We start from the raw sequence: 25,992 nt of genomic DNA on the forward strand, positions 1-25,992 counted from the left end.
CATGTTCAGGGCTCAAAGTGTTTGTTTGTATTTGTTAAATTTAAACAATATTTGTAAATCGCAGGCCGTGAAGATGATCTCAATAAAGATCGAAACGTTGGCACGATAAAGAAAATGTTTTTCTGAAACCTATTGAGATCATCTTCAAGGCCTGCGATTTACAAACATTGTTTAAATTTAACAAATACAAACAAACACTTTGAGCCCTGAAGATGATCTCAATAAAGATCGAAACGTTGGCACGACAAAGAAAATGTTTTTCTGAAACCTACATCACACCAGACCGCATCTCACGATTTCTGAATAATTATCGACTAACAGTCCCTAATCACCACACACACACACACACACACATATATATATATAAATTATGTCAATTAATATAGTTTCATGTAATTCTTGTTAAAAGTCGTATATAAATGAGTAATATAATTTTAATTCGATAGTTACAATCTCCAGAATTGAAATGCAAATTAATAGTCAATTATATTTCCATACAATAAAATATAATTGTAATATTGTAAATTCACAATATAATATGATAAAGTAATGAAAAATATAAGTTGCCTTATTTACATGTTTATGTGATATAAAGTGTATATTTTTATATGACTCACTCAGCAAATTTTAATATACAAAGGAGTATGAAGTGCATAGTGTCACAAACTCAAGTATATCCTAACAAACAAAACATACTAACTACTTATCTATGTATTCTACATGATACAAAATTAAGGGGAATCATCTGATAAAGATTGATTAAAATTAAGCATTTTTAGTACTGAGTTAACAATACTCATTACATTTTTTCTTTAGATGTCTCTCTTTACCTATTGCTCGCTCTCTCTCTCTCTCTCTCTCACTCTCTCACTCACTCTATCTTTCTCCTTCTCTCTCTCTCTTTCTTTCTCTCTCACTCTTTCTTTCTCTCTCAGCCAGTCTTTCCCCTTCTCTTTATCACACACACCTATCTCTCTCTCTCTATTTCTATTTCTTTCTCTCTCTCTCTCTATTTCTCTCTCCTACTCTCTTTCTCACTCCCTCCCTCTTATCCAGTCTTTCCTCCTCTCTCTCACATGCACTCTCTCTCTCACACTCTCTCTTTCTTTCTTTCTTTCTTTCTTTCTTTCTTTCTCTTTATTTCTCTCTCCCTCCATCTCTCTTTCTCTCTCCTTCCCTCTCAGCCAGTCTTCCCCCTTCTCTCTCTCTCACACACAGCGCAGAGGCAATACAAGAACACCAATTCTGCCATTTTCTCTCTCTCTCTCTCTCTCCATTTTTTGAATATTGAATATTTCGCATTCCTTTAGGCAGGACTATCAGGTTGACATTTTGAATTTTCGATTTTTGCGTTTGTTTCGTTTATTTTCTGACTTTTTTCTACACTTTTACTAATGTTATTCATGTTTAATGTTCGTTTAGTTTTCAATTTAATATTACATCTTTAGATTTCTTTAGATTTTTCAATAGATTAACTTAAAAATTACAATTTACAACACTAGATTCTTCATAATCTATAAATTTCGAAAATCTCTACAATTTGTAGATTAGCGCATTTCCTTTGTCACTACGAACAGATGAGTTATCGAATCGAATTTTTCAATGAGCAATGAGTAGTCTGGAACTTTTTTCTTTTCTTAAGAGTTCTTAACTTCTCTAAACCCACCTCTCCTATGTGGGCAAACTTGGTCCTCATATTTTAATCTTCATTCAGAAACAGGCCAACTGTTAACCAATAAACGTAAAAGAACTTGGGTTGCTCATAAAAGTAGGAGTGAAGTGAGGTGGGCCACACTATTTTTTTAGACTTTTTTTCATATTTGGGCCATACCATGGAACTTTTATCTTTTCTTTTGCGTTCTCTCATCTTATAGAATAAAACAGATCGTACTTGGCCACAGTGCATATATTGATAGGCAAGTTTTTTGGAAGGAATGTAGAAATTGACCATTTTTCACGGTTACGTTTTTATTGGGGCAGAGTATCTTTAAAGTAATTACACAGCAAATCATTATCAACACTTATGGAATCAATCAAATACTTGGAGCTAAAAAGTTACTTTAAATGACGGTTTAATGTTCTTTTATGACGTTGGACGCTTAATCCGACTGCATGGATCATTTCACGCATGGCCTTTCAGAGAATAGTTTAAAAATGGAAAAACGTCAATGACAACGGGTGCTATAAAGATGTTTATGGCGATAATGATGACTGTTAATAAAAATACGGAAGGGAAAGAATATTAACACGTATACATTTTAATATTACTTTATTTCATGATTTAAATCCTTATTTTTAAAAGGCTTTATTATAAGTGAACCTGGAAATCAAATCAAGGGCCCACAAAGGCTGGTCCATGGGGACCATATGGCCGGTGTCGCGCACGAGGACTTGTGTGAGTCCTTTGGCAGTTTTGCTGTAGCCTGCCAATTCTCCGTTGACCTTCCACAGTTTCCTTTCCGCCTGCTTAAATTCATCCGCTCCCGACCATTTCATGTTGTTAAGAAAATTGGTGGTCATTGGATAAGGGATGATGATGTCCAGTTGGCCGCTGTACAAGAGAATCTTGTATTTCTCGACGAGAACTTCAAACCACGGTTTGATCGATTTCACGACGTCGGATTTTAAGAACTTTCGCACCACCTTATTTCCATCTTGGAATCGGAGGCCGCCGACGTGAATTGTTCTCCTCACGAAGTCTTTTTGGACGTATTTTCTGAAATCGCCGTTTGGATTGTAGTCTTTGGTGTGTAAGAAGTTAAAATAGAATTCGTAACCGGTCAAGTTATTAAACAAAGTGTTTTCTCCGCCTACTAACTTCTCATTGGCTTCAGAAGCCGCGTCGTAATTTTGTTCCTTGATCAAGCTGACGACGTTGTTTTGCAAACTGATAAATTGGTCCCGGCCATTTAAGTCGAGTAAACCCAGTTGGAACAGATAATCCCCGTAATCTAACATATTTTCAGGATCGCAAAGTCCGTTTCCGATGGCAATGCCTTTCAAGTTGATTTTTTCCTTTGCCGTTGGATTGCTGGTATGAATGGTATAAGCGAGTGCAGGAACGTATTTGCCCGCGTACGACTCCCCGGTGACGAAAAAGTCGTTGTTTTTGTAATCTGGAAACAATTGAAAGAATTGTCTTACAGCCTCGTAAAGATTCTTTCCCACGTCGACTTCGTTCTTTGCGTACCCGGCATCGTCGTCTGTAAAGCTGAAACCCGTTCCGACAGGATTGTCGATGTAAATCACGTTCAAGACCTGAGACCAGTAGTATTTTCTTGACCCGAGGCCTCCCTTGGGTTTAACGTAGAACGGGCCGTTTTCTTCGAACAGGCCTCCAAGAGAAGAAGATCCAGGGCCTCCCTGCAGCCAGACGATGAAGGGAGCGTTTTTCGGGTTATTTTCCGCAGGAAAAAACCAGAAAAACATACTCGAATTGTACTTAGGATCGACTGTAAAAAAGCCCGCGTAGCTTTCGACTTTAGCAATCGGTGCTACTTTTGCCGCCAACTGTCCTCCTTGAATATCCCCTTTGTTGATGTAATTTGTCACAAATACCGGTTCGCCGTGATTAGCCGACCCTTTGTTCTTAAAAGATTCAACAGCATTGCAACAAATCGCTAGGGCAGGTAAAAGCAACTTCATGGTGACCGACATTACGCGGCGAAACTAGTCGAACTGAATTCTCTCCGAGACAATCGGACATTTCATACAAGTGGGTAGTCATATCAAACAAAACGTTTAAAAAAGAACTTATCGCAATTTAACGAACTTTCAGCATTGTATGTATATGAACATAAATATTCAACTAATTCAATTCTCTAACAAAAAATAAACAATTTTGTGGCATTGCCTTAACATCAAAATATATAAGACTAGTAAAAATTGTCCAATATAAGCCTATAATAGTATATTAATACACATTAAAATAATATAGATTATAATAGGGGCGTCGGTGGCCGCAACGGTTTAGGCGTTGTCAGGGCGCCCATCACTGTAAGGTAAAGGTCCCAGGTTTGAATTCAGCGGTCCTGCATTCGAACCCGATATACTTACAAATGGTTGTTTTTTGTTTTCAAAAACACCGGCACCCTGAGGGTTTATATGACCTGTGCTGTTGCGAACCCTCGTAAAACAATTTTGAAAAAAGATTACATTGTACATTATAAAATGCATGTATTTTATGCAAATTATTATGCATTTCACATTTTTCTGTTTATTTAATGCACTTGTAACAAACTATAAATGCCATTCACGTTTTCTCTCTCTCTCTGTCTCTCTCTCTCTCTCTCTCTTTCTTTCTTTCTCTCTATTTCTCTCTCTCCCTCTCTCTTTCTCACTCCCTCCCTCTTATCCAGTATTTCCCCTTCTCTCTCACACACACACACCCTCTCATTCTTTCACTTTCTTTCTCTCTCTCTATTTCTTTCTCCCTCCATCAATCTTTCTCTTTCCTTCCCTCTCATCCAGTCTTTCCCCTTCTCTCTCTCACACATACCCTCTCACTCTCTCTTTTTTTTCTCTCACTCTATTTCTCTCTCCCTCTCTCTCTCTCCCTCTCACTCTCTCTCTCTCTCTCTCTCTGTCTGTCTTTTTCTCTCTCTCTCTCTTTCTTTCTTTCTCTTTCTCTCTTTCTCACTCCCTCCCTCTTATCCAGTATTTCCCCTTCTCTCTCTGACACACACCCTCTCACTTTCTCACTTTTTTTCTCTCTCCTTCCATCTCTCTTTCTCTCTCCTTCCATCTCATCCAGTCTTTCCCCTTCTCTATCTCACCTCTCTCTGTCTCTCTCTCTCTCTCTCTCTCTGTCTGTCTGTCTGTCTGTCTGTCTCTCTCTCTCCCTCTCTCTCTCTTTCTCACTCCCTCCCTCTTATCCAGTATTTCCCCTTCTCTCTCTGACACTCACCCTCTAACTTTCTCACTTTGTTTCTCTCTCCCTATTTCTCTCTCCCTCCATCTCTCTTTCTCTCTTTCCGTCTCATCCAGTCTTTCCCCTTCTCTATCTCACCTCTCTCTCTCTCTGTCTCTCTCCCTCTCTCTCTCTCTCTCTCTTTCTTTCTTTCTCTTTCTCTCTTTCTCACTCCCTCCCTCTTATCCAGTATTTCCCCTTCTCTCTCTGACATTCACCCTCTAACTTTCTCACTTTGTTTCTCTCTCCCTCCATCTCTCTTTCTCTCTCCTTCCATCTCATCCAGTCTTTCCCCTTCCCTATCTCACCTCTCTCTCTCTCTCTCTCTCCCACTCTCTTTCTCTCTCCCTCCCTCCCATCCAGTCTTTCCCCTTCTCTCTCTCACACCCACACCCTCTCACTTTCTGTCTCATATATCTCCTATATGATATATATCTTTCAACTCTCTCTTTATTTCTGTCATTATTTATCGTTTGTATCATTCTCCAGTTGTGAATTTATAGCTGTACTCTTTTATCTATCTACTTGTTTACATAAACAAACATCCCACCAAACAAACGCACAAATTTGTCAGCTCGCTCCCAGTCATCTCTTACATGCTGCATTTATAACACGAAGTACCCATCCTAGATTTCCATAGAACTGTTCTCTTCCAATTTGGTTTCCGTCCTCGCCATCGTACGATTAGGAATACTTCTTATACTCTCACACCATTTCCTATGCTTTAGAGGACAAATAGAACCGCTTGGCTGCGTTCTTAGACATGATACAAGCTTTGTGAAGAGTCTAGCATCTTAAAACTATAGCAGGTCAGATCGTTATTCTACGAGAAAATAGATAATCAGTTATCCGTGCACAATCTTGAAATTGTGGAAGTTATAAGAGTCAGAAATATCCTGGATAATACATTTATGATATCTTAATTCTTCCGGGGTTTTTTTGCGGAAGTATTAGCCGTTGGACGTCGACTGTTTGTGGACGGATTACATCACATCAGTTAACCGTTTGGTAAAGGCGGAGATCATAACAATTCCATAGTTCACCGATGAATTTATCTCGGCATGAGTCGTAAGCTAGGTTATTAGAAATATCGCAACAATGGCTTTCAGCCCTCATCGTTGCGATGGGCCCGAGGTGATAACATTTAATTTACTGTGATCGTCAGCTGGCCTTAATTAATCAAGCGGTTAGTGGTTTTAATTGCCGTGGACCAATCTTTACGATAAGGAAAATTTTACTCTTTTTTTATTCATGTTATTTATTCAACTATGAAATACAGTTGAAAATAAATGATTTTTTTATTGGTGAATCCTGTAGTTTTATATATCAAACTTTAACTTCTTCCTAATGAAGTTGTGAGTGAAGAAAGCACCGTAAAGACGGTTTTAAAGACTTATTATGAGATCAGATAAAAATATAATATTATACTGTCCATGCAATACTGAAGAGAAGATCTACTAAACTGCCTGTAAAAGATAAAAACTAATATAAAAAATCTTTTAATTTTTCTTGTTACGGTCTATTACGAATCACATCGAAATATGATATGAAGTTATGGAAAGTGTAAATGCGATCATCAATCACAATAGCAGGTTAAGGTCGGAAGAGGCGAAACAAAAAAATTAGACCATAATTCATAGATTTATAAATGGTAATGTCTTCCAGTCTATGATGGCTTGCATAAGAAGACGAGTAGGTGACAGGAAGATTATTGATCTCGGGACTGGAGGCGCTAGGGATGAGTTGAAAGGTTGCATAAGCCGACCTTCACCCTGGCACAAGCGTTCCCAATCCGAGTCTACTGGACTTCCCTCCATTTTAGCATTTACAGGAGCGGGCTTTAAAGGATTTACAAATTCCTCTCTTATATGTACGGAGAGTGATACATAAACGATAACTTTCATCCGTTTTCATGCAATCTGTTAATATTGTAAGTTACCAATAAATTCTTCAAGACCTGTTTCTTAATTATACCAAGGTGAAATCGAGTGGGAATCTAATCCTTGAAGCGTAGAACTAATCCTTCCCAAGGATCGCTTCGGGGATTAAAATATTCATTATATCGATTTACGTCTTGTACATAACATTACATGCTATTTAAAACTGACCATCTGTAAAATTAATTTATATTCCTATTTTTATAAATGTAGGTTATAGTTTTATCAACGATAAAGACCATTCATTTACAAAGACCAGCAACAATTCTGATACAATAAAAATTAATTAACCAGAACATAAGTAAACATATTCAATTCAATTTCGCCCTGTCTTTTTTTGCCGTTCTCTCTTTCTTTCTCTCTTTCATTTTTTCCGTCTTCCCGTTTCTTTCTCATTCTCTCCATCTCCGTGTTGTCTTCGTTTTATCTCATTCTCCTTTCCTACTATCTATCTTACTATTTAACTATCTATCTATCTTTGTATCAACCTATTTATGTATGTATTGTAACTCTATCCAGTTCTTTCCCTCTTCCAATTTTCTTCTCTCTCTCTCTCTCCCTCTCTCAATCTCTCTCTCTCCCTCTCACTCTCTCAACATATTTTTTTCTTTTCCTCTTCCCGTTTTATTTTCTTTTTCTCATTCTATCACTTTTGTCTACCTCCTTATCTTCTTTCTCTCTCTTTTCTTTCTCTTTCTTGCTCTCTTTCTCTCTCTTTCTTCTCTTTCCGACATTCTTTCTCTTTCGCTCTCTCTCTGTCTCTGTCGCTCTCTCTCTCTCTCTTTCTCTCTCTCTCTCTCTCTCTCTCTCTCTCTCTCTCTCTCTCTCTCTCACACACACACACACACATACACACACACACACACACACACACACACACACAAAGTTTTTTCATTCTTTCTCACCCTGTAGCCGTTATCTTCTGTTTTCTTTTTCTCTCTCAATCTACCTCTATTTCTTCTCCCTCGCAATCCAAGTTGTGTTTATGTACGTGTGAGCGCTTACGTGCATAACAGCATAAATTGTATACTCCTACACTCTTACTCGTTTCTTTTTATTGGTTTACCCATCTACCTACTCACATTTTTATCCATCCACTTTTAAACATTCCATTTAACTTTCAGATTGTACCGAAGTGCTTAATATGTAAAATTGTTATTACCTATCCACCTGCCTAACCAACACACAAATTTTAGTCTCTTAAAAAATCATATTTATAAACATCTATAGCTCTAATTTCTGTTTAAATTCTCATTTCAATTTATTTATTTGTTTGTTCGGTTACGGTTAGTTAAATTTTAATCAAAATGATATTCCCATGTTTTGGAGAATATTCTTTCAAACCATCATAATTAAATCATTATTATTAAAACTCATACATTGCTGATTTCGTTTAATTTGGTTTACATTAAAATAAATATGTTGCAGCAATATATAACGTTAAAAATATAAATATATGGTTTGAAATAAATAACAACGTAAGAGTGTCCGGTTTTTTGTCTTTGAATATATATAAATTAAGTTTTTAATGCCTATAAAAACGGTGTAATTTTGAAATATAACAAAATTCTTATACTTTTTGCATTAGAGTAAGAATTAATTTTTATTTATTACGCAATTATCAATTTCTAAACTTATAGTTTTATAAACAATATACAAAAACATGTCGGGTCATAAAGCAAGGTTTCGATTAATAATTTTACGATTCGACATATTTACTCCGTTGAACTAGTTGTAAATTTTAAATATAACAAAAATTTTTATATTTTTGGCCTTAGAAGTAGAATTAATTTTTATTTATTATGCAATTATCATTCTCTACATTTATAGTTGTATAAACAATATACAAAAATATGTCGAGTCGTAAATTAAGGTTTCGATTAATAATTTTACGACTCGACATATTTACTCCGTTGTAATTTTTAAATATAACAAAAATTCTTATATTTTTGGCATTAGAATTATAATTAATTTTTATTTAATATGCAATCATAATTTTCTAAATTTATAGTTGTATAAACAATATACAAAACTATGTCGAGTCGTAAATTAAGGTTTCGATTAATAATTTTACGACTCGACATATTATTTACTCCGTTGTAATTTTTAAATTTAACAAAAATTCTTATATTTTTGGCATGAGAATTATAATTAATTTTTATTTAATATGCAATTATAATTTTCTAAATTTATAGTTGTATAAACAATAGACAAAACTATGTCGAGTCGTAAATTAAGGTTTCGATTAATAATTTTACGACTCGACATGTTTACTCTGTTGAACTAGTTGTAATTTTTAAATATAACAAAAATTTTTATATTTTTGGCCTTAGAAGTAGAATTAATTTTTATTTATTATGCAATTATCATTCTCTAAATTTATAGTTGTATAAACAATATGCAAAAATATATCGAGTCGTAAAATAAGGTTTCGATTAATAATTTTACGACTCGACATATTTACTCCGTTGTAATTTTTAAATTTAACAAAAAATTTTATATTTTTGGCCTTAGAAGTAGAATAAATTTTTATTTATTATGCAATTATCATTCTCTAAATTTATAGTTGTATAAACAATATACAAAAATATGTCGAGTCGTAAATTAAGGTTTCGATTAATAATTTTACGACTCGATATATTTACTCCGTGTTAATTTTTAAATTTAACAAAAAATTTTATGTTTTTGGCCTTAGAAGTAGAATAAATTTTTATTTATTATGCAATTATCATTCTCTAAATTTATAGTTGTATGAACAATATGCAAAAATATGTCGAGTCGTAAAATAAGGTTTCGATTAATAATTTTACGACTCGCCATATTTACTCTGTTGTAATTTTTAAATTTAACAAAAATTCTTATATTTTTGGCATTAGAATTAGAATTAATTTTTATTTAATATGCAATTATGATTTTCTAAATTTATAGTTCTATAAACAATGTACAAAAGTATGTCGAGTCGTAAATTAAGATTTCGATTAATAATTTCACATATTTTAAATAAAGGCCGTTAACTTTATTTAAAATAGGTGAAAGTATTAATCGAACAATTATTTTACGACTCGACATGTTTACTCCGTTGAACTAAGGTTAAACATAAACACCGTAAATGGTGGTACAATTAAATCCCATCCCGATGGAATTGAAGGCCGACGCGTCGACTCGCTTGATAAATATCCAGCTGGATTATCGTAATCATCTCCACCACATTTATTCACGGAATTCAATGCGATTTTAACCGGGTTATTTCAACGAAATGCTTCCGCCCTTCAAGCAGAGGTCGGTGATGCACAAACGAAGGTCGTGAAATGTTGAATAATTGCTCAGTGATTTACAAGTCAGAACAGTAATCGGTTATTACCGTTGTACTTGAAATGTTCAAAAAATAAAACTAGTAATTGTTTGTCTATTAAAATCAACTTTTTAATATCATTTCCTGCATCTAAAAATAATAACGATTTATTACAATCGAAAACAAGTGCATTATCACATACAACATTAGTTTTTGTTTTTTTCCCTACAAATACATGTTTTATAACTAATATCGATATTGATCAAATAAAATACTACCTAAATAACGTAATAAAGTAAAAAAATAAATTTATTATGCATGTTATCAAGATAGTAAAAAAGTGCCAAAAATTATGATAATCATACATAACGTAAAATACTTAATAATTATTATGTATGAAAAAAGTGAAACACAGAAATTCGGTACAATAAGAAAAAATACTGCAATTATAACCAAGTTAGAACAAACAGTAATTAATATGGAAATAAAAGACAGATCGGCAAGTCAACTGAGATGCAACTCTTGCAACCTTTTTTTTTTTTTTTTTTTTTTTTTTTTTTTTTTTTTTTTTTTTTTTTTTTTTTCTTGACGTTTCAGTCGTATGCGAGGATTCTACGTCACGCGTTTGTCGATGTACAGCCGGTGTTATTGAAAAAAGCCCGTTTATAATAATTGGGATTCGAACCCGGGACTTTTACCTTACAGTGATGAGCACCGTGTCAACGTCTAAACGTTGCGGCCAGGAACGCCCAAACTTTAACCCAGAGCTAAACTTTAAAATAGATTTTTTTTCTGGCGTGTTTAATTTGCGAACTATTACAAATTAAAGTAAAGTATTTGTGGTACATACAAGTATTCATAATAATATTTATTTTTAATGGGTGGATTTTATTATCATTTATCAAAAATACTTTATATTTCTTTATTTATGGAATAAAGAAAACGTTTCTTGCATTCATCTTTGTTCCATATCAAAACTTAATTTTTTTCTTTCAGTTTTACAATTTTTTGAAAAATATTTTAAAATTTAAAAGGGTCCCAACCTTCGGCCCTCTCATGAAAAAATTGATATATAAACATGATTATAAAAAGATGAAAGCGTCGGTGGGCCGGTTCAGCAAGAACTCTCACGTATCAGACGCACTGTCGACGTAGGTGGTCCTCGGAGGATCTCTCTTAGAAGGTCATCCTCACCCGATTAAGGTTAGGCCATGCGAGGTTGACACACGGACAAATTTGGTCCAAAGCCCGCCTATGAAATGTAGCGAAAGGTTGCTCGATGTGTCCCACCTAATTGAAGGGTGCAACCCCTTGGCTTTATTCATAAAGAGATTGTGTATGATTGCAACCGGTATGAGAATCGTGCTTGTATATATTTGGTTGTTTTATTGTATCGAGTTCTAATAGTTTTTTGTATTTATTAGCGTAAATGTCTAATGTGAGAGGGCTAATTGCTCAATATTGGGTACCCCATCGTCATGGACCTTCAATTAGATTAGTTATATAATAAGTGTAAAGGGAGTTGGAGGAATATCGATTACTCCTCTTCACTAAATGAGTGGATGATGGGTAAATGAGCAAGTATGTATTTAAGAATGAGGGAGAGTGTGAATAGGTTTGCATCAAGGAAACACGGTGCTGAATTGACCTAGGTGTTGACATTGCTTCCCGTATACTCGGTCGTCCTAAAAGAAATCTTTAACGTCCGCACCTTGCCTGTTCGGCATTATCGGACGTTTCGATTGTCAAACTGAGAGCTGACGCACCTCCGCATACGACAGCACCTCAGTGACTGGACGAGGTCTGACCAGTGTTGGGCAAAAATTAGTCATGTCTAATGATTAATTATTGATCACTCAGACCCATAGTCATGATTTGTAGTAAGTGACTAATTTAGTCATTAGTCGCCGTATGTGATTGATGGCTAAATTAGTCATGATTAGTAATTAAATACGAGCATGACTAATTTAGTCACAATATAGTTATTCATGACTAAATTTCGATAAATCATATTCAAATGGGTGCTAAAAAAATGAAAAATACACAACTTCATCACTTTTAAAAAATTTTCTAACAGAAATTTATTTCATCAAAACGAAAATCCTTCAACACCTTATTTAACAAAAATCAATCTTCCAATTATAAGTAAAACTCCGTCGTTATAAAAAGCCAAAAAATAATGATAATGATAATAATAATAAAATAAAATAAAAAATCCTAGAACAAGCTACGCTTTGAAAAGTAAATATGGTTACATAACCGATCAGTGGAAAAAATATTTCTTGGAATTAAAATTTATTCTATTTAAAAGGAGAGGTTTCTACATTATTTGGAAAATACACCATCTAGGGGTCTTGATTGTAATAAAATACACATGTAGAATAATTATGTAACTTAGGTTTTCGTTTATGTTAACACTTTTTGAAGGTTAGCCTTGAGCACGACTCTCATCTTAAAATTTTTATCCGGAGTCGGTTGGATTTTGGTCATCGTAGCCAGAGTTGGGCAAAATCAAACTAATTCGATCATGATTAAGAATTTTGATTGAAGTTTAATCATGATTGAATTAGTCATGAGTAAATTCATCATTATATGATTTAGTCATACTTCATGATTGAATTAATTATGATTACATCATATAATGATTAATTTACTCATGACTAATTTAATCATGATTAAACTTCAATTAAAATTCTTAATCATGATCGAATTAGCTTGATTTTGCCCAACTCTGGGTCTGACCCCGGGGCTGCCAACAAAAAAAAAATTTGTGAGTATATCGGGTTCGAATGCAGGGCCGCTGGATTCGAACACGGGACCTTTTCCTTAGAGCGATGAGCGCCGTGTAAACGCTTAAACCGTTGAAGCCACCGCGCCTCCTTTTTAAAGGTTGGGAATATGTTTAAACAAATTACACTTCATTACACGCAGAACTAGCACTTCAACAATGAGGAAGCAATAAATAACCCTGACGCTTTTAATGCTTACACATGGTACTAGGCATTCATCTATGTTTGGTGTACCCTTTTGTAAAATAAATTACATGTTTTATTCACCAGTAAATAGAATAATGAAATAAGAAAATAAAATATGTTCAAATATTTATTTTTCCATCTAAATTTTAATACATTTAAACATAAATTAAAGGCCACAATTTTATATATTGTTTTAAAAAAAATATAGAAGTATTATATAAAATATATTTCTTCTATTATATAAAATATGTAAATATATTTTATTGTTTATTGTTATTATTAAATCTTTCAGTTAATTATTATTTCTATGTAAGGTCTTGGTTGAGATAAAAAAAGTCAGTGCCACGTGCGGGATTCGAACCCACGACCTTCGGCAAAATACGCCGCTGCTCTACCACTTGAGCTATCGTGACTTCGATCCTCTCGGACATCAACTCTCCATCTCAACCTGCAACCGTATGAATTTTCCCTCTTTTTTCCAGCGATCCTGCATTCGAACCCGGGACCTTTACCTTACATCGATGAGCCGTTGAGAATATGTTTAAACAAATTACACTTCCTTACACACAGAACTAACATTGCAACAATGAGGATGCAATAAATTACCCTTACTTCGATACTAAATAAAGAAGGCTAGATAGATTAAAAAAACACTAGCTTCAATATTAGTACAAACTAGTAAAAATTAATTTTGAAATAAAAAATCATATGTGAAATGATCTTTTTATGTACCATTATGAAAAATACATAAAAGAAGGGTAAGAAGGGTATTTTTCTGTTCCTTTTTGCTATTTATTTTAGATTAAAATTAAAAAATGAGCTTATTTTCTATTCAACATCGTTTAATGTACAAATCAACTCGGATTTGTTTTAGATATCACGTCTGTCACTTATTTTGATTATTTCGTTTTGATTAGTTATAGTTGGCGACTGAAAACGCTCAGATTTGTGCAGTTTTAGATAAATAAAACCAATTAGAGAAAATTATAATGGCTACTATAAAAATTCAATTAGCAGAAATTAGTTTTGGTTTTAAAAATGGTGTGAATTAAATGGATACTTTCATTACTAACTCATCACATTAAACCCGCTAGAAATACAAAGGTCTTTTCTTTCTTTTTCTGTAGGTAGTACAAAAATAAACTATTTTAAGTTTGTAATTGAGAGACTCTCACGCCGCGGTCGTGGGTTCGATTCCCACCGTTGCCTCTGGCCCTTTTTTCTGATAACCCCCAATTTGAAAAACATATATAAGAATTCGTCATGGCTAATATTCAAAGATCATAAGGCCAATAAAAAAAAAGTTTGTAATTCTGTGTGTGTGTGTGTGTGTGTGCGTGTGTGTGTGACTACATCCCACAATCGCTCTAGTACATGTTTATAAAAATCGCAATGACACCCACAAGAAGAATATGAAGTCATTGATTCTTATTGGCTAATATGTAACTACTTTCAAACACCCAAGGTATAACGAATCAGAATAAATATGATATAAATAGATGTAAATAAGCACATGGGAAAGCTCTATCCCGCGTTTATAGTTCTGTTTTTATCTTCATTTTTTCAAGCCATCATTTTAAAATAAATCGTCTGTCCACAGAATTGAAAAATTCCGATGTCCTGGGATAGACGAGTCAGTTGATAATTGGTTCTTGTCATCTGCCTTGAATATATCAGGAAGGACAGGAGGGACGGGCCCGACTGCTTCTTTCGCAACGAGATCCTCTCAGGTTACTTTTACTTTCAAGGTTCCCACCCGCGGCGCCTCTAACCCACATTCCAGGTATGGACTCGCGTTTCCTCTGCCATCCCCGTGACACGACGACCTCTGACGTCAGTGAGGGGGCCTTAATTACGGGGTCAATTGTGCAATTAGATCTCGTCTTCAATCAGGTCAAATCAAAGGAAATCGGCCCGTTTCTTACGTCGTGTGTAACCTTTAAGAACAGTTTATGAGTAGGCCCCGTAGATAATACAATATTATGGTCGGAAATTATCCCTTTTTTTTATTTTTTGGAAGCGGTGTGGTGTAGAAGCGACGTAAACCGCCATGTTGATGTATGCCCTCAAATCTCCATTGCAACAGCTAAGTTGATAACAAATGGAAAACACCATGATTTCGGCCTCCTTGTAACATTGTCTACCGGCACAATACACGGAAGTTTAAGTGTTAAACAGAGAAATCCCTATGACAACAGATGGAGAAAAAAATTCAGTTTTACTGCGACTGAAATAAATTAAGTCGTAGACCTTTAAGTACAATCTGCTTTCTCTTGAATAATTTTTTTTTCATTTATAAATTCAGCAAAGGACTATGTTAATAACGGCGAAAAGAGAAAAATTATAAAAAAATTACTTGGCCAGTTGAACAACCTCGACTGATTACAAGCTTTAAAAAACTTGAAGCTTTTATTCAAATATTTTACTTTACAACCTAACAAGACAAGATCAGTAAAGATACTGTTTATGTGTGGTGATTAGTGACTGTTAGTCGATAATTATTCAGAAATCGTGAGATGCGGTCTGATGTGATTGGTTTCAGAAAAACATTTTCTTTATCGTGCCAACGTTTAGATCATTATTGAGATCATCTTCAGGACCTGGGATTTACAAACATTGTTTACATTTAACAAATATTTTGCATTGTATAAATTCACTTTTTCCACAATCTACATGAGTTTGTTAAATGTAAACAATCTTTGTAAATCCCAGGCTCTGAAGATGATCTCAATAAAGATCGAAACGTTGGCACGAAAAAGAAAATGTTTTTCTGAAACCTACATCACACCAGACCGCATTTCACGATTTCTGAATAATGATACTGTTTATTTTTAATCGCAACTGCACTCCGATTTAGAAAATCGAACTTCTGACAAACATTCAATCCAACATGCCTTAGTAAATTTAAACATTAAGTTCAATTCGGTAGAATAGAATTTCCATTTTTTTAAGCTATGCCATTTCCATACTATTAAAAAATAATGCACTAAAGATATTATTATGAATATATTTTTTAACGGATATCACCACTATAAACAATTTTTACTTTTTATTAATATTTTATATAATATTAATATAGTATATATTTTTGTCTCGACTAAAAACCTTAATTGATTGAAAGATATTAATTGGTCAAGCGGAGCACGAAAACTAGTGAATTTTATGTAATTCTGAATCATTTGACTTCCAACTGCTCTTAAGAAAACCCCTTGAGCATAGGCAACAAGTATTACAGATAAGCAAAGCTGTATTGCTTTAATTTCTATTCACGGAAAACGTTTATTCATGCTTTTGCATTGAAGTGTGCACTAATGGTTTAATTTTTTTAACTCGTGATAAATATTATTAGTACGACATCGGGACAAAATTCTTCAAAGATGATCAAAGTTGATGCAAATTAAATAGAAAAAAATAATCGCCGTGTTCACTCGCTTATTTTTTATAAATTCAAATATATGAAACATTAAAATAATTCAATAGCATAATATTTTAAATAATTTCAATTGTAGGCAGTCAATTCTGAAGACAATATCGAAAAAAATAGATTATTATATTTATTAAATGGATTATTATCACCAAATTATTTCTGAAAAATTTCTATACCGACTTCCTTCTCCACCCCTTCAAAATCCAACGTATATAAACATAAAAAGGCAATATCTCACTGGCACACTCAACACGACACGCAAGAATGGCACAATTACACAAAAAATAAACACTTTGATTGAATATTTTAAAAAAATTTTTTTTGCATTGTATAAATTCACTTTTTTCCACATCCTACATGTATTTCTTTAATTTAAACAATGTTTATACATCCCAGGCCCTGAAGATGATCTCAATAAAGATCGAAACGTTGGCACGATAAAGAAAATGTTTTTCTAAAACCTATGTCACACCAGACCGCTCTCACGATCTCCGAATAAATCATTGACTAATGGTCACTAAACACCACACACTTTTAATTTATATTAAAAAACAGTAATTAATAAATATAAGTGTTAATTGTTTTGAACAAAATACATGGTCCATATTAAATTTCCAACTGAGGAACATAATGTCCTCAAACAAAAACGTTTTTCTTTAGATAAAAAATTTAAAATATCGTTTAAGTTGAAATTTTTTTTTTCAATATTAATTTAACATACAATAAAATTAATATGTTCGATTAATAGAAGGTAATATTAATTAACACTAATTTTGACGAAAATAATCTACTATATTTGCTTAATTATTTAATGGTTATTTACGTCCATTCTCCTCATGAATCATCTTCATTTGTAAACACTTCCCCAGCAATTTGTTTCCTATATATTAGATAATGTACTGTTTCGAACTTGACGAAAGCGTTACTGAATATAAATAGAGTCGTTAGCCACCATGACAACGCAAGGCCTCAGATTTAGTGACTTGGCAAAAAAAGTTGCACTTGGCCCGGTACGGGCTTCCTCGGTGAGCGTTGCACCTTCATGACTTTCTTTTACGGCCAACAAGACGAATCGTTTTAGGTTAATTGATGTTAAATCAATTAAATGTTTATTGAAGATTTTTACGTTTTAAAATTTGATTTGATCTTTTTGTTTATGGCGGTGGTTAGATAATATTTAGGTTATTTATAGAAACCTATTACATTTAGAGAGAGAAGTGAGAAGGCGGTGGCCACGAATTGACCTTAGCCATTTAGCTTTTTCAGAAATTACAATCAAAGATTACTATTCTGTTGATACAATCTCAAAATAATTTACGGTTGTTATTACGTCGCTTTTGGTAATAACGAAATGTGTGTTTCCCATTTAAGAATAACAGTTGCATAAATAAAAAAGACAAAATTATAGTTCATTATAAATTTTGTATTAATAAAGGGAATAATAAGTGACACGACAATGATTTTCACGTTTCTCATAAATCAGAAGAGAAGCAAATACGAGCAACACGTTCCATAAGCGTAGATGATCTCAGGCTGCGGGGATTCTTACGAAAACCCAGAAGTTTCGTTAGAGGTATTTGCGAAAATTTCAACTCCCATCTTGGGCAAGAGAGCGTAGACGTAGGGAAATCGGAGGAAGTGCACAAAGTATCGGGCCGGCGGTTTAGACGAGGTCGGGTCATAGGGTGAACCGGTTCTTGGATAAAAGCCATGCGAGGATCACGCACGCCTTACACACGCCAAATTTTCATCGCTCTACCTAAGTAAATGAAGGACCCTAACGCGCCCGTACCGTACGAGAAAACTGCTGTTCCCAGGTAGTTGTTATACATATGAGATCGGCACACAATCGAATGAAAGACGTCTGCTGTCATAACGTCAAATAACGTTTGAATAGTAAAGCGGACGTATGCAAATATTATTTTTAACCTGTGTCATTTTTGTATTTTACAACACATCATTGTCAAAGTCAATTCCACGTGAATGACAGGGGGGGACGATGAAAGTACGAATTAGCTTAGTTTTGGACGCGCAGAGAACAAAGTTGTTGGTCATGAATTTCCATGGCAACTAACAATCAGGCTCTCACATGTTTCGTACCAATAATGGTAGTGGGGGGACGTCGGTGGCTGCAACGGATTAGACGTTGAAACGNGATCTCAATAAAAGATCGAAACGTTGGCACGATAAAGAAAATGTTTTTCTGAAACCTACATCACACCCGACCGCATCTCACGATATCTGAATAACTCATTGTCTTAAGTTGACAAAGGGATGCAAAGTGCTATGACACCGATTCGATTCCAAAAATACCCCCAAGAGTCGACAACAAGCTTTGAAAGCAGGGGTGTCGTTTTGGAACGTGGAATGTGCTCAATGTATACAGATCGGTGAGTGTTTCATAAGAACATGAAAAAAGGCGGTTCGAATCTGTAGTGACTTTTTGCTACGCGAAATATACATTCATGCCTGCATACATATAAAGGTAAGCAAAGTTTTGCCAAATCCCGATTAGTTGGGATGATGCTCGATTATTTGCCGAACAACAGTATTCAGTGCTCGGCTTTTTGTCGGTTTTTTTGACCACTTCCAAATTACGAATATTAGTGAAGTAAGCGCACTGAAACCATCCACACATTCAGGAATCAACTGTAACTGTACATACCTTTAACCAACTGTCAACTGTTATCAAAATCAAGAAACTTTTTTTTTCATTAAAAACGATTCCTGACTGGCATATGTGTATTAATTTACACAATAACAATAGCTTTCTTTTAAATTAGGAATGGATCGGACCAACGCAACAGTTTTGAAGTTGCTCTATGTTTACGAAACAAAACCAATAATTTTGAAAGATTCTCTTACGAATCATAAATTATTTTATAAATAAAATAATAAATAAAAATATAATTAAATATATATATTTTTAATTAGTTTTTTCCACTGTACGAAACGGTAACCGTACCTGCAGCAATGACGTTTCACTCTTGTATATCACGAGTGGTAGCAAGCTGAGCACTCGCACGGCATTGGGCAAATAAGTATTCCCTGTTTCCGCAACAACTAGAAGGTTATACAAACCGCGCATGTGTGTATACATAAGCACACTATTTGGCGAATGCCAAAACTGATTTGGACAACAATCGGCGAATACCGCATGTCTGGAGTCAACTTTATACGTATATAACAGACCCGAGGACCGGATAGTTAATGGTGGTTTTCCTGTACTTTCATACTTCTTCTCGAGAATTTAGTGAAGAAATACTGCCCGTTGTGGGAGTGAAGTATAGTAATAGACTGCCTTTAGATTGATTAGAAATCTCGTTAATTAAATTTTAGGTTAATTAGTGAAAGAAGACTGGTATTAGTAAGCTGACTACTTGATGGTAATGGAATCCGGTTTTTTTGGTTATTTTGTGGAGGTTGTCACACAACTTTGCACTTCAGATATTCTGGAAATTGCTGTAAAAAAAGATTTGTCCCCATTTTGGAGTATTTTTATTGAACACACCGTCATAGATCGAAAAGAGCATTTAGACTAATAGAATAGACTTCACCATTCAATTTTTCAACAGTGCTATAATGTTGTGGACATTGCACCCTCCTTGGAGAAGAAGGAACGCTGCCGAATTGCCTTTTCCGAATTTGGCTCGCTCAGGAACTTCTAGGGCATCCTACTCCACACACTTTTCTTCGTCATCAAGTCCTACTTGGCCAAGAGGTTTTTTAGAGTACGGATTTGGACAAAAAGGACGCTTCCCTCAGGCTATCGTCATCAGTTCAATGTTGTACTTAGTATATGCTATTCTATCGTAAAACCCCATTATAGCCCACCGAACCCTCTTACTAATTCACAACATTCATAATTAGAGATAAAATAAAAATCCAATATTTTAAATTTTTCCACAAAACATATTAAAATAATCTAAAATAAATTTAAATTTATGAAAAAATGCATAAGATAGAAAATAGTAAAAGTACACCAAAAAATTAGATTTCTAAAAAGCAAATCGTGTAACAAAACCGTGCATTTCAAAATAATAGATAATCGTCTTCCATCTTGGCCATGCAGCCTGTCGGTTAGTATTTTTTTCTCAAATATTACATACGTTAGTAATAATGTGTGGTGATTAGTGACCGTTAATCGATAATTATTGCGAAATCGAGAGATGCGGTCTGATGTGATGTAGGTTTCAGAAAAACATTTTCTTTATCGTGCCAACGTTTCGATCTTTATTGAGATCATCTTCAGGGCTCAAAGTGTTTGTCTTCTGTGTAATTGTGCCAGTCTTGCGTGTCGTGTTGAGAGTGTTGAGATTTCTGAATAATTAGTAATAATACAAAAATGTATACAAATAAACTTAAATTATAGATACAAGGGGGTTATATCTTTTAAAATACAATATGATATTAATAAAACCGAAATTGGGTTTAAATTTCCAAAACGACCAAATGAATGTAAATAAATAATACAAATAGTTTTTTATTTAAAAACCGCATGAAAATGTCTTCTAACTTAAACAAACAAAACACTTAATAAAACTTTTTTTTAAATGTTTTATGTTGAATAAATCGTCATACTTATCTAAGCAAACGATTTGGTGCCAAAAAAACATTTAAATCTAGTGCCATTTTAATTTTATTGTACTGAAAAAATTAATTTAATTTAAAAATTTTTGCATCTGCGATATAAAAAATATGACCAAGTTTGTTTTCTAATTTTGAAAGCCTAATAAGATATTACTTAATTTGTGATTAAAGTCGTTAGCGAATGCTTACATAATTTATTAAACGTAAAATCTTTATTATTCAAGTAAATAAATATGTGCTTATTTAAAAAAAATGTACGTTTTTCCTAAAAGTGATTAAATGATTTATTGTGTCTCATTTGAAACACTTACGAAAATAGTTGCAGTTTTTCATAACTTCCTACGGCTTTTCATTTCAGTAAATGTTTCAAGTGCGGCATTTCACATTACTTCAGAATTTGAGAATATTTTGAATTTGTTCAAAAAGATTGAGGGTAAGGAATGCCGTGAGAGCGAAACTTAAGACATATGAATCGGAATCAGACCCACGGGAAAAAGGCGGTTAAACTAAGATTACCCAAGACGGATTTGTTCCCATCTCATTAAACAAAAAGATTCCAAGAGTGCTGGTGATTTATGAAAGGAACCTTGAAAATGTATACAACACCTGCAAAGTTTTTGCAATTTCTTTTGTATAGCAAAGGAAATTTTTTGTTGATGAAATTTATCTAGAAAAAATCCAATGCGCTTAAGGTTTAAATAAGACGAGTCGGTTAATTTTTATAAAATGTATATTTACATATACGAATGGCTTATTTACAAAGGCAACGTCATTCGACGTATTTGCTTGAGTGGTAACATTTGGCGGGGTAAAGTATGAAGTCTAATAAATAGTTGAGCTTAGAAAGAAAGTGGGTAGAACTTTTTTGGAAAATAAAGATCATTTTCCTGGTCTCGGGTACGAGTATCCTGTATTGGCGTTAAAGCTTTGTCCTCCAGATGGCCTTTGTCCTCCTGCAGAAGGAGCATTGTAAGAACCGGTACCCGTTCCGAAGCTGCCACCGGATGACGCTCCTGAGCCGAATCCGCTACCGGCACCACCCGACGGCCTGGACCCGAATCCTCCGGACTGGTAACCAGCACCTCCGGCACCGGGTGCTCCGAATCCTCCTGTTGCCCCACCTGGTCTGCCAGCTCCTCCCTGGAATCCACCAGCTCCTCCTTGGAATCCACCAGCACCACCTGCAGGTCTGCCAGCACCTCCTTGATATCCTCCAGCTCCGGCTCCGGGTCTGCCCGCTCCTCCTTGGAAGCCTCCTGCTCCACTTCCAGGAGCGCCAGCTCCTCCTTGGTAACCTCCAGCACCTCCTTGGTAACCTCCAGCACCTCCTTGGTATCCGCCGGCACCAGGTCTACCTGCTCCTCCTTGGAAGCCTCCTGCTCCACTTCCAGGAGCTCCGGCTCCTCCTTGGTAACCACCAGGACCTACAGGACCTCCTTGGAAGCCTCCGGCTCCTGGTCGGCCTGCGCCTCCTTGGAAGCCTCCGGCACCACCTTGATAACTTCCTCCACCGCCGCCGCCTTGGTAAGCACCAGCACCAGGTTGTTCTTTGTATTGTCCGTCATCAAAGATACCTGCGGCTTCATCAGCAGCGTTCTTTTGAAGAGCCTGAAGAATTTCCTCTGGGATTGGCGGAGGAGTAGGAAGATGTGCACCTTGTGGTTGGAAACCATTTTCGTCAGCCGTATAAGTTAATTGGACAGGGGTTCCGTCAGGAGCGGTATATGAGAAAGATCCCTGAGCAGTCTGAAGTTCGTTAGGTTCTCCAGCACCGAAGTTCTTAACATATCCCTTCTCGTCGGCTCTAATTCCATTACCAGATTCGTAGCTGAAATTGTAAATAAATCGTGATTACTGTACTTGTTGCCTACACAGAACCTCACTGTTCAAAGGAGCCAAAAGAAAAACGGTTATTAGTTAAATGTTTATTTGGTATTTTTTATATATTACCTCCATGAGTAACTGCCATCTCCTTGGTTTGGTTCGTTGGTTTGAGAAATAATTGGAATAACAGGTCCAGAGGGAGCTCCACCTTGGAAAGATCCACCTCCTGCACCACCCTGATATGAGCCGCTGCCAGCACCTCCTTGGAATCCTCCTGCTCCTCCTTGAAATCCTCCTGCTCCACCTTGGAATCCTCCTGCTCCTCCTTGGTGGCCACCGCTTCCAGCACCTCCTTGGAATCCTCCTGCTCCTCCATGAAATCCTCCTGCTCCTCCTTGAAATCCTCCTGCTCCACCTTGGAATCCTCCTGCTCCTCCTTGGTGGCCCCCGCTTCCAGCACCTCCTTGGAATCCTCCAGCCCCTCCATGGAATCCTCCGGCACCACCTGATCCTCCCCCAACACCTCCCTGGTATGAGCCGCTACCTGCTCCCCCTTGGAACGAACCACCTCCTGCACCACCGTGGTGCCCACCGCTTCCGGCGCCTCCTTGAAATCCACCGGCACCTCCTTGGAAACCTCCAGCACCGCCTGAACCTCCACCAACACCTCCCTGGTAGGAACCACCGCCAGCGCCACCATGATGGGCACCACCGGCGCTACCTGGGAAAGAGCCACCACCGGCACCTCCTTGGTAGGATCCGCTACCAGGTCCACTCGGGAAACCTGGTCTGCCAGCACCGCCTCCGAAACCTCCACTGCCAGCCTGGGACCCAGGGAAGGATCCGGCACCACCACTACCCGGGAATCCTGGCTTTCCTCCTCCGGCTCCGAATCCGCTGCCTCCGTGAGGAGCAGAGAGAATACTACCAGTACCACCAGCTCCGGCTGCTCCGCTTGGTGGGAGGTACGTATTATCCAAGCGGGCACATCTCGCAACCGCCACCACCCCAAATAACGCCAAAATAATCTACAACAAACGAAATATGAATGTATTCATGAAAAGTTCAGAAAATTTTGAGTTCGTTGGTACAATCCCGAGTGAAGGCGTTGTAGGTATTATGAAGCAATTCTCTTTTTATTCAGCATAATGCATTTCTTTCACCGTTTCACAAGATTCGTCTCATGAGTAGTTACGTACACAATAGCGTAATTAGATTGTACCACAAAACGCGTAATTCCCATCAAGGGCATTTCGCTTGAATTTTTTAAATGAATTGTTTAAGATTAATAAATAAACATTCATAAAACTTGCAACATTCAGACCTGTGCCAATCACTAAAGATTAAATAAGATTTGAAAAATTAGCAATAAATTAGTTTTTTATTCAAAATATTATACAATACTCATAACAATAAATTTTGTTTGTATCCAATGGCTAAGCGTTTGTGTCATGAACTAAAAGTCGTGAGCGATTAAGATTTTCTATTATCAGGGAAACACGTTTAGAAATGAAATGAGGTGTCACGAGATCACCAGACGGACTAGATTTTAAAAATTGCATAATTTTCCAAAACCGTCAGTTGGTTGTGAGCCGCCATGAAAATAAAAATAAAAAACGTTGTCTACGGAAATATATATTACTATACAAAACTCAAATATGCCAAGATGCTTTGCAAAAAAATCGATATACCAGGGAACCCACAAAATAATTAATTAAAAATAAATTAACTATCGTAACATAATAATATTTAACAGACAAATTAGTTTAATATTTTTTACGATTATACAAATTCTTAACCTATTTTTTTAAATAGCGTAAACAAATATTTTTCAAAATAACTGTACTACGAAAAAACAAAACTATTTGTATTTTACCATGATTTAAATTGAAAATAAGGAGAACAAAAATTATAGTATTTAAAAAAACAGAATATATATAAGAAGTCTCAAATAAAATCTGATTAAATAATTATACGTATTTAAAAAATTATTATTTACGTTTGGATCATTAAATAAATTTAAAAAAAATCAACAATGAGTATCATTAAATTCACTAATTTCGTGGTCCGCTTGACCAATTATTACATTACAATCTCTCAACTAAAAACCTCAATTAATGAGTATCATTTTTAAAATATAATTTATTTAAAAGTATCAGAAAAAATCAAACCAAAACTGAAAATGTTATTTTCGTACTTTTTAAGAAAAGCAGGAACACGGACGATAAAACTACAGGGTAAATATCTTAAATATTTTTAAACATCAAATTTTTCAATCAAATTCTACTATTGCGTTATTGATTAGAGTATTATTTAACGTATAAAAGTTGTTGACTTTGAATTGTAAAAAATTCTAAGCATGAAACAAAAATTAATTTTTAAAATTTAAAGAACAAACGTCATTTATGTTGTTTAAATTTATCTCAAATGTTGTTAATTTGTATATTTGACTAATTTTACATCAATTAGCACAAACGTTATGAAATGGAACTTGACCTATTTAACTCAGCACTATTGGAACATTTTTAATTTGTTAGCTAAGCCAAAAGTTGTTCACTGTTTTAAACTTTATAAAAATTTAAAACTTTATATTGAAACTATTGATTTATAAAATAGAAAGAAAATTGTTTATAAGAGAGAAATAATCCAAAATCTGCTGTACTCACTGCCTTCATGGTAAACCTTTGTTGTGATGTGAAAGGAAGTGAAGTGATGCTCCCCAATGTTGATTCCCCGTCTTATATATGGATCGCTCTCTTGTGGAGGGGAGGTTTGCATCACTGTTCCGACTTGGGGGATGCTGGCGTTCCTTCGGGGTTGTCAGTGTTACACGGCCGGATCTGCAGACGCCAATGAAACCTAAGGGATGCCGAAAGGTAAAGGATTTTAACGCCAGACTCCGACCGTTCAAGTCTCTCCGGTTGTTCGTGATCGACTCACGTTAGATAAGAGCCACTTAGGCCTTTTTTGCCGAGAAGAATCCCCTTTGATTAGCGCCCAATGGTTCTTTCCTATTCTTATTTTTGAAGCGATGCCGG

At 35.4% G+C, this 25,992-nt stretch overlaps 2 protein-coding genes across 3 annotated transcripts; both read right to left on the reverse strand.

Moving 5' to 3' along the window:
• Positions 1 to 2,295: 2,295 nt before the first annotated feature.
• On the reverse strand, positions 2,296 to 3,656 carry LOC106665157 (venom serine carboxypeptidase-like). The gene has a single exon (XM_024228426.1). The coding sequence runs from the start codon at positions 3,643 to 3,645 to the stop codon at positions 2,296 to 2,298; it is 1,350 nt and encodes a 449-aa protein (XP_024084194.1). The 5' UTR covers positions 3,646 to 3,656.
• An 18,186-nt stretch (positions 3,657 to 21,842) lies between these two features.
• LOC106665279 (pupal cuticle protein 36-like) lies at positions 21,843 to 25,728 on the reverse strand. Of its 2 annotated transcripts, XM_024228429.1 has the most exons (4): positions 25,621 to 25,728; positions 23,081 to 23,982; positions 22,612 to 22,958; positions 21,843 to 22,575 (listed from the first exon to the last, which is right to left on the reverse strand). In XM_024228429.1, exons 1-4 carry the CDS (start codon positions 25,627 to 25,629, stop codon positions 22,010 to 22,012), a joined length of 1,824 nt encoding a protein of 607 aa, XP_024084197.1. In that variant the 5' UTR covers positions 25,630 to 25,728; the 3' UTR covers positions 21,843 to 22,009. The 2 variants fall into 2 exon arrangements, with proteins under 2 accessions (XP_024084197.1, XP_014247086.1); XM_014391600.1 differs by having other exon boundaries at positions 21,843 to 22,958.
• Positions 25,729 to 25,992: the final 264 nt, after the last annotated feature.

Source organism: Cimex lectularius, unplaced genomic scaffold (genome assembly GCF_000648675.2).
Source record: "Cimex lectularius strain Harlan isolate CLEC.00 unplaced genomic scaffold, Clec_2.1 scaffold218, whole genome shotgun sequence".
Taxonomy (NCBI): domain Eukaryota; kingdom Metazoa; phylum Arthropoda; class Insecta; order Hemiptera; family Cimicidae; genus Cimex; species Cimex lectularius.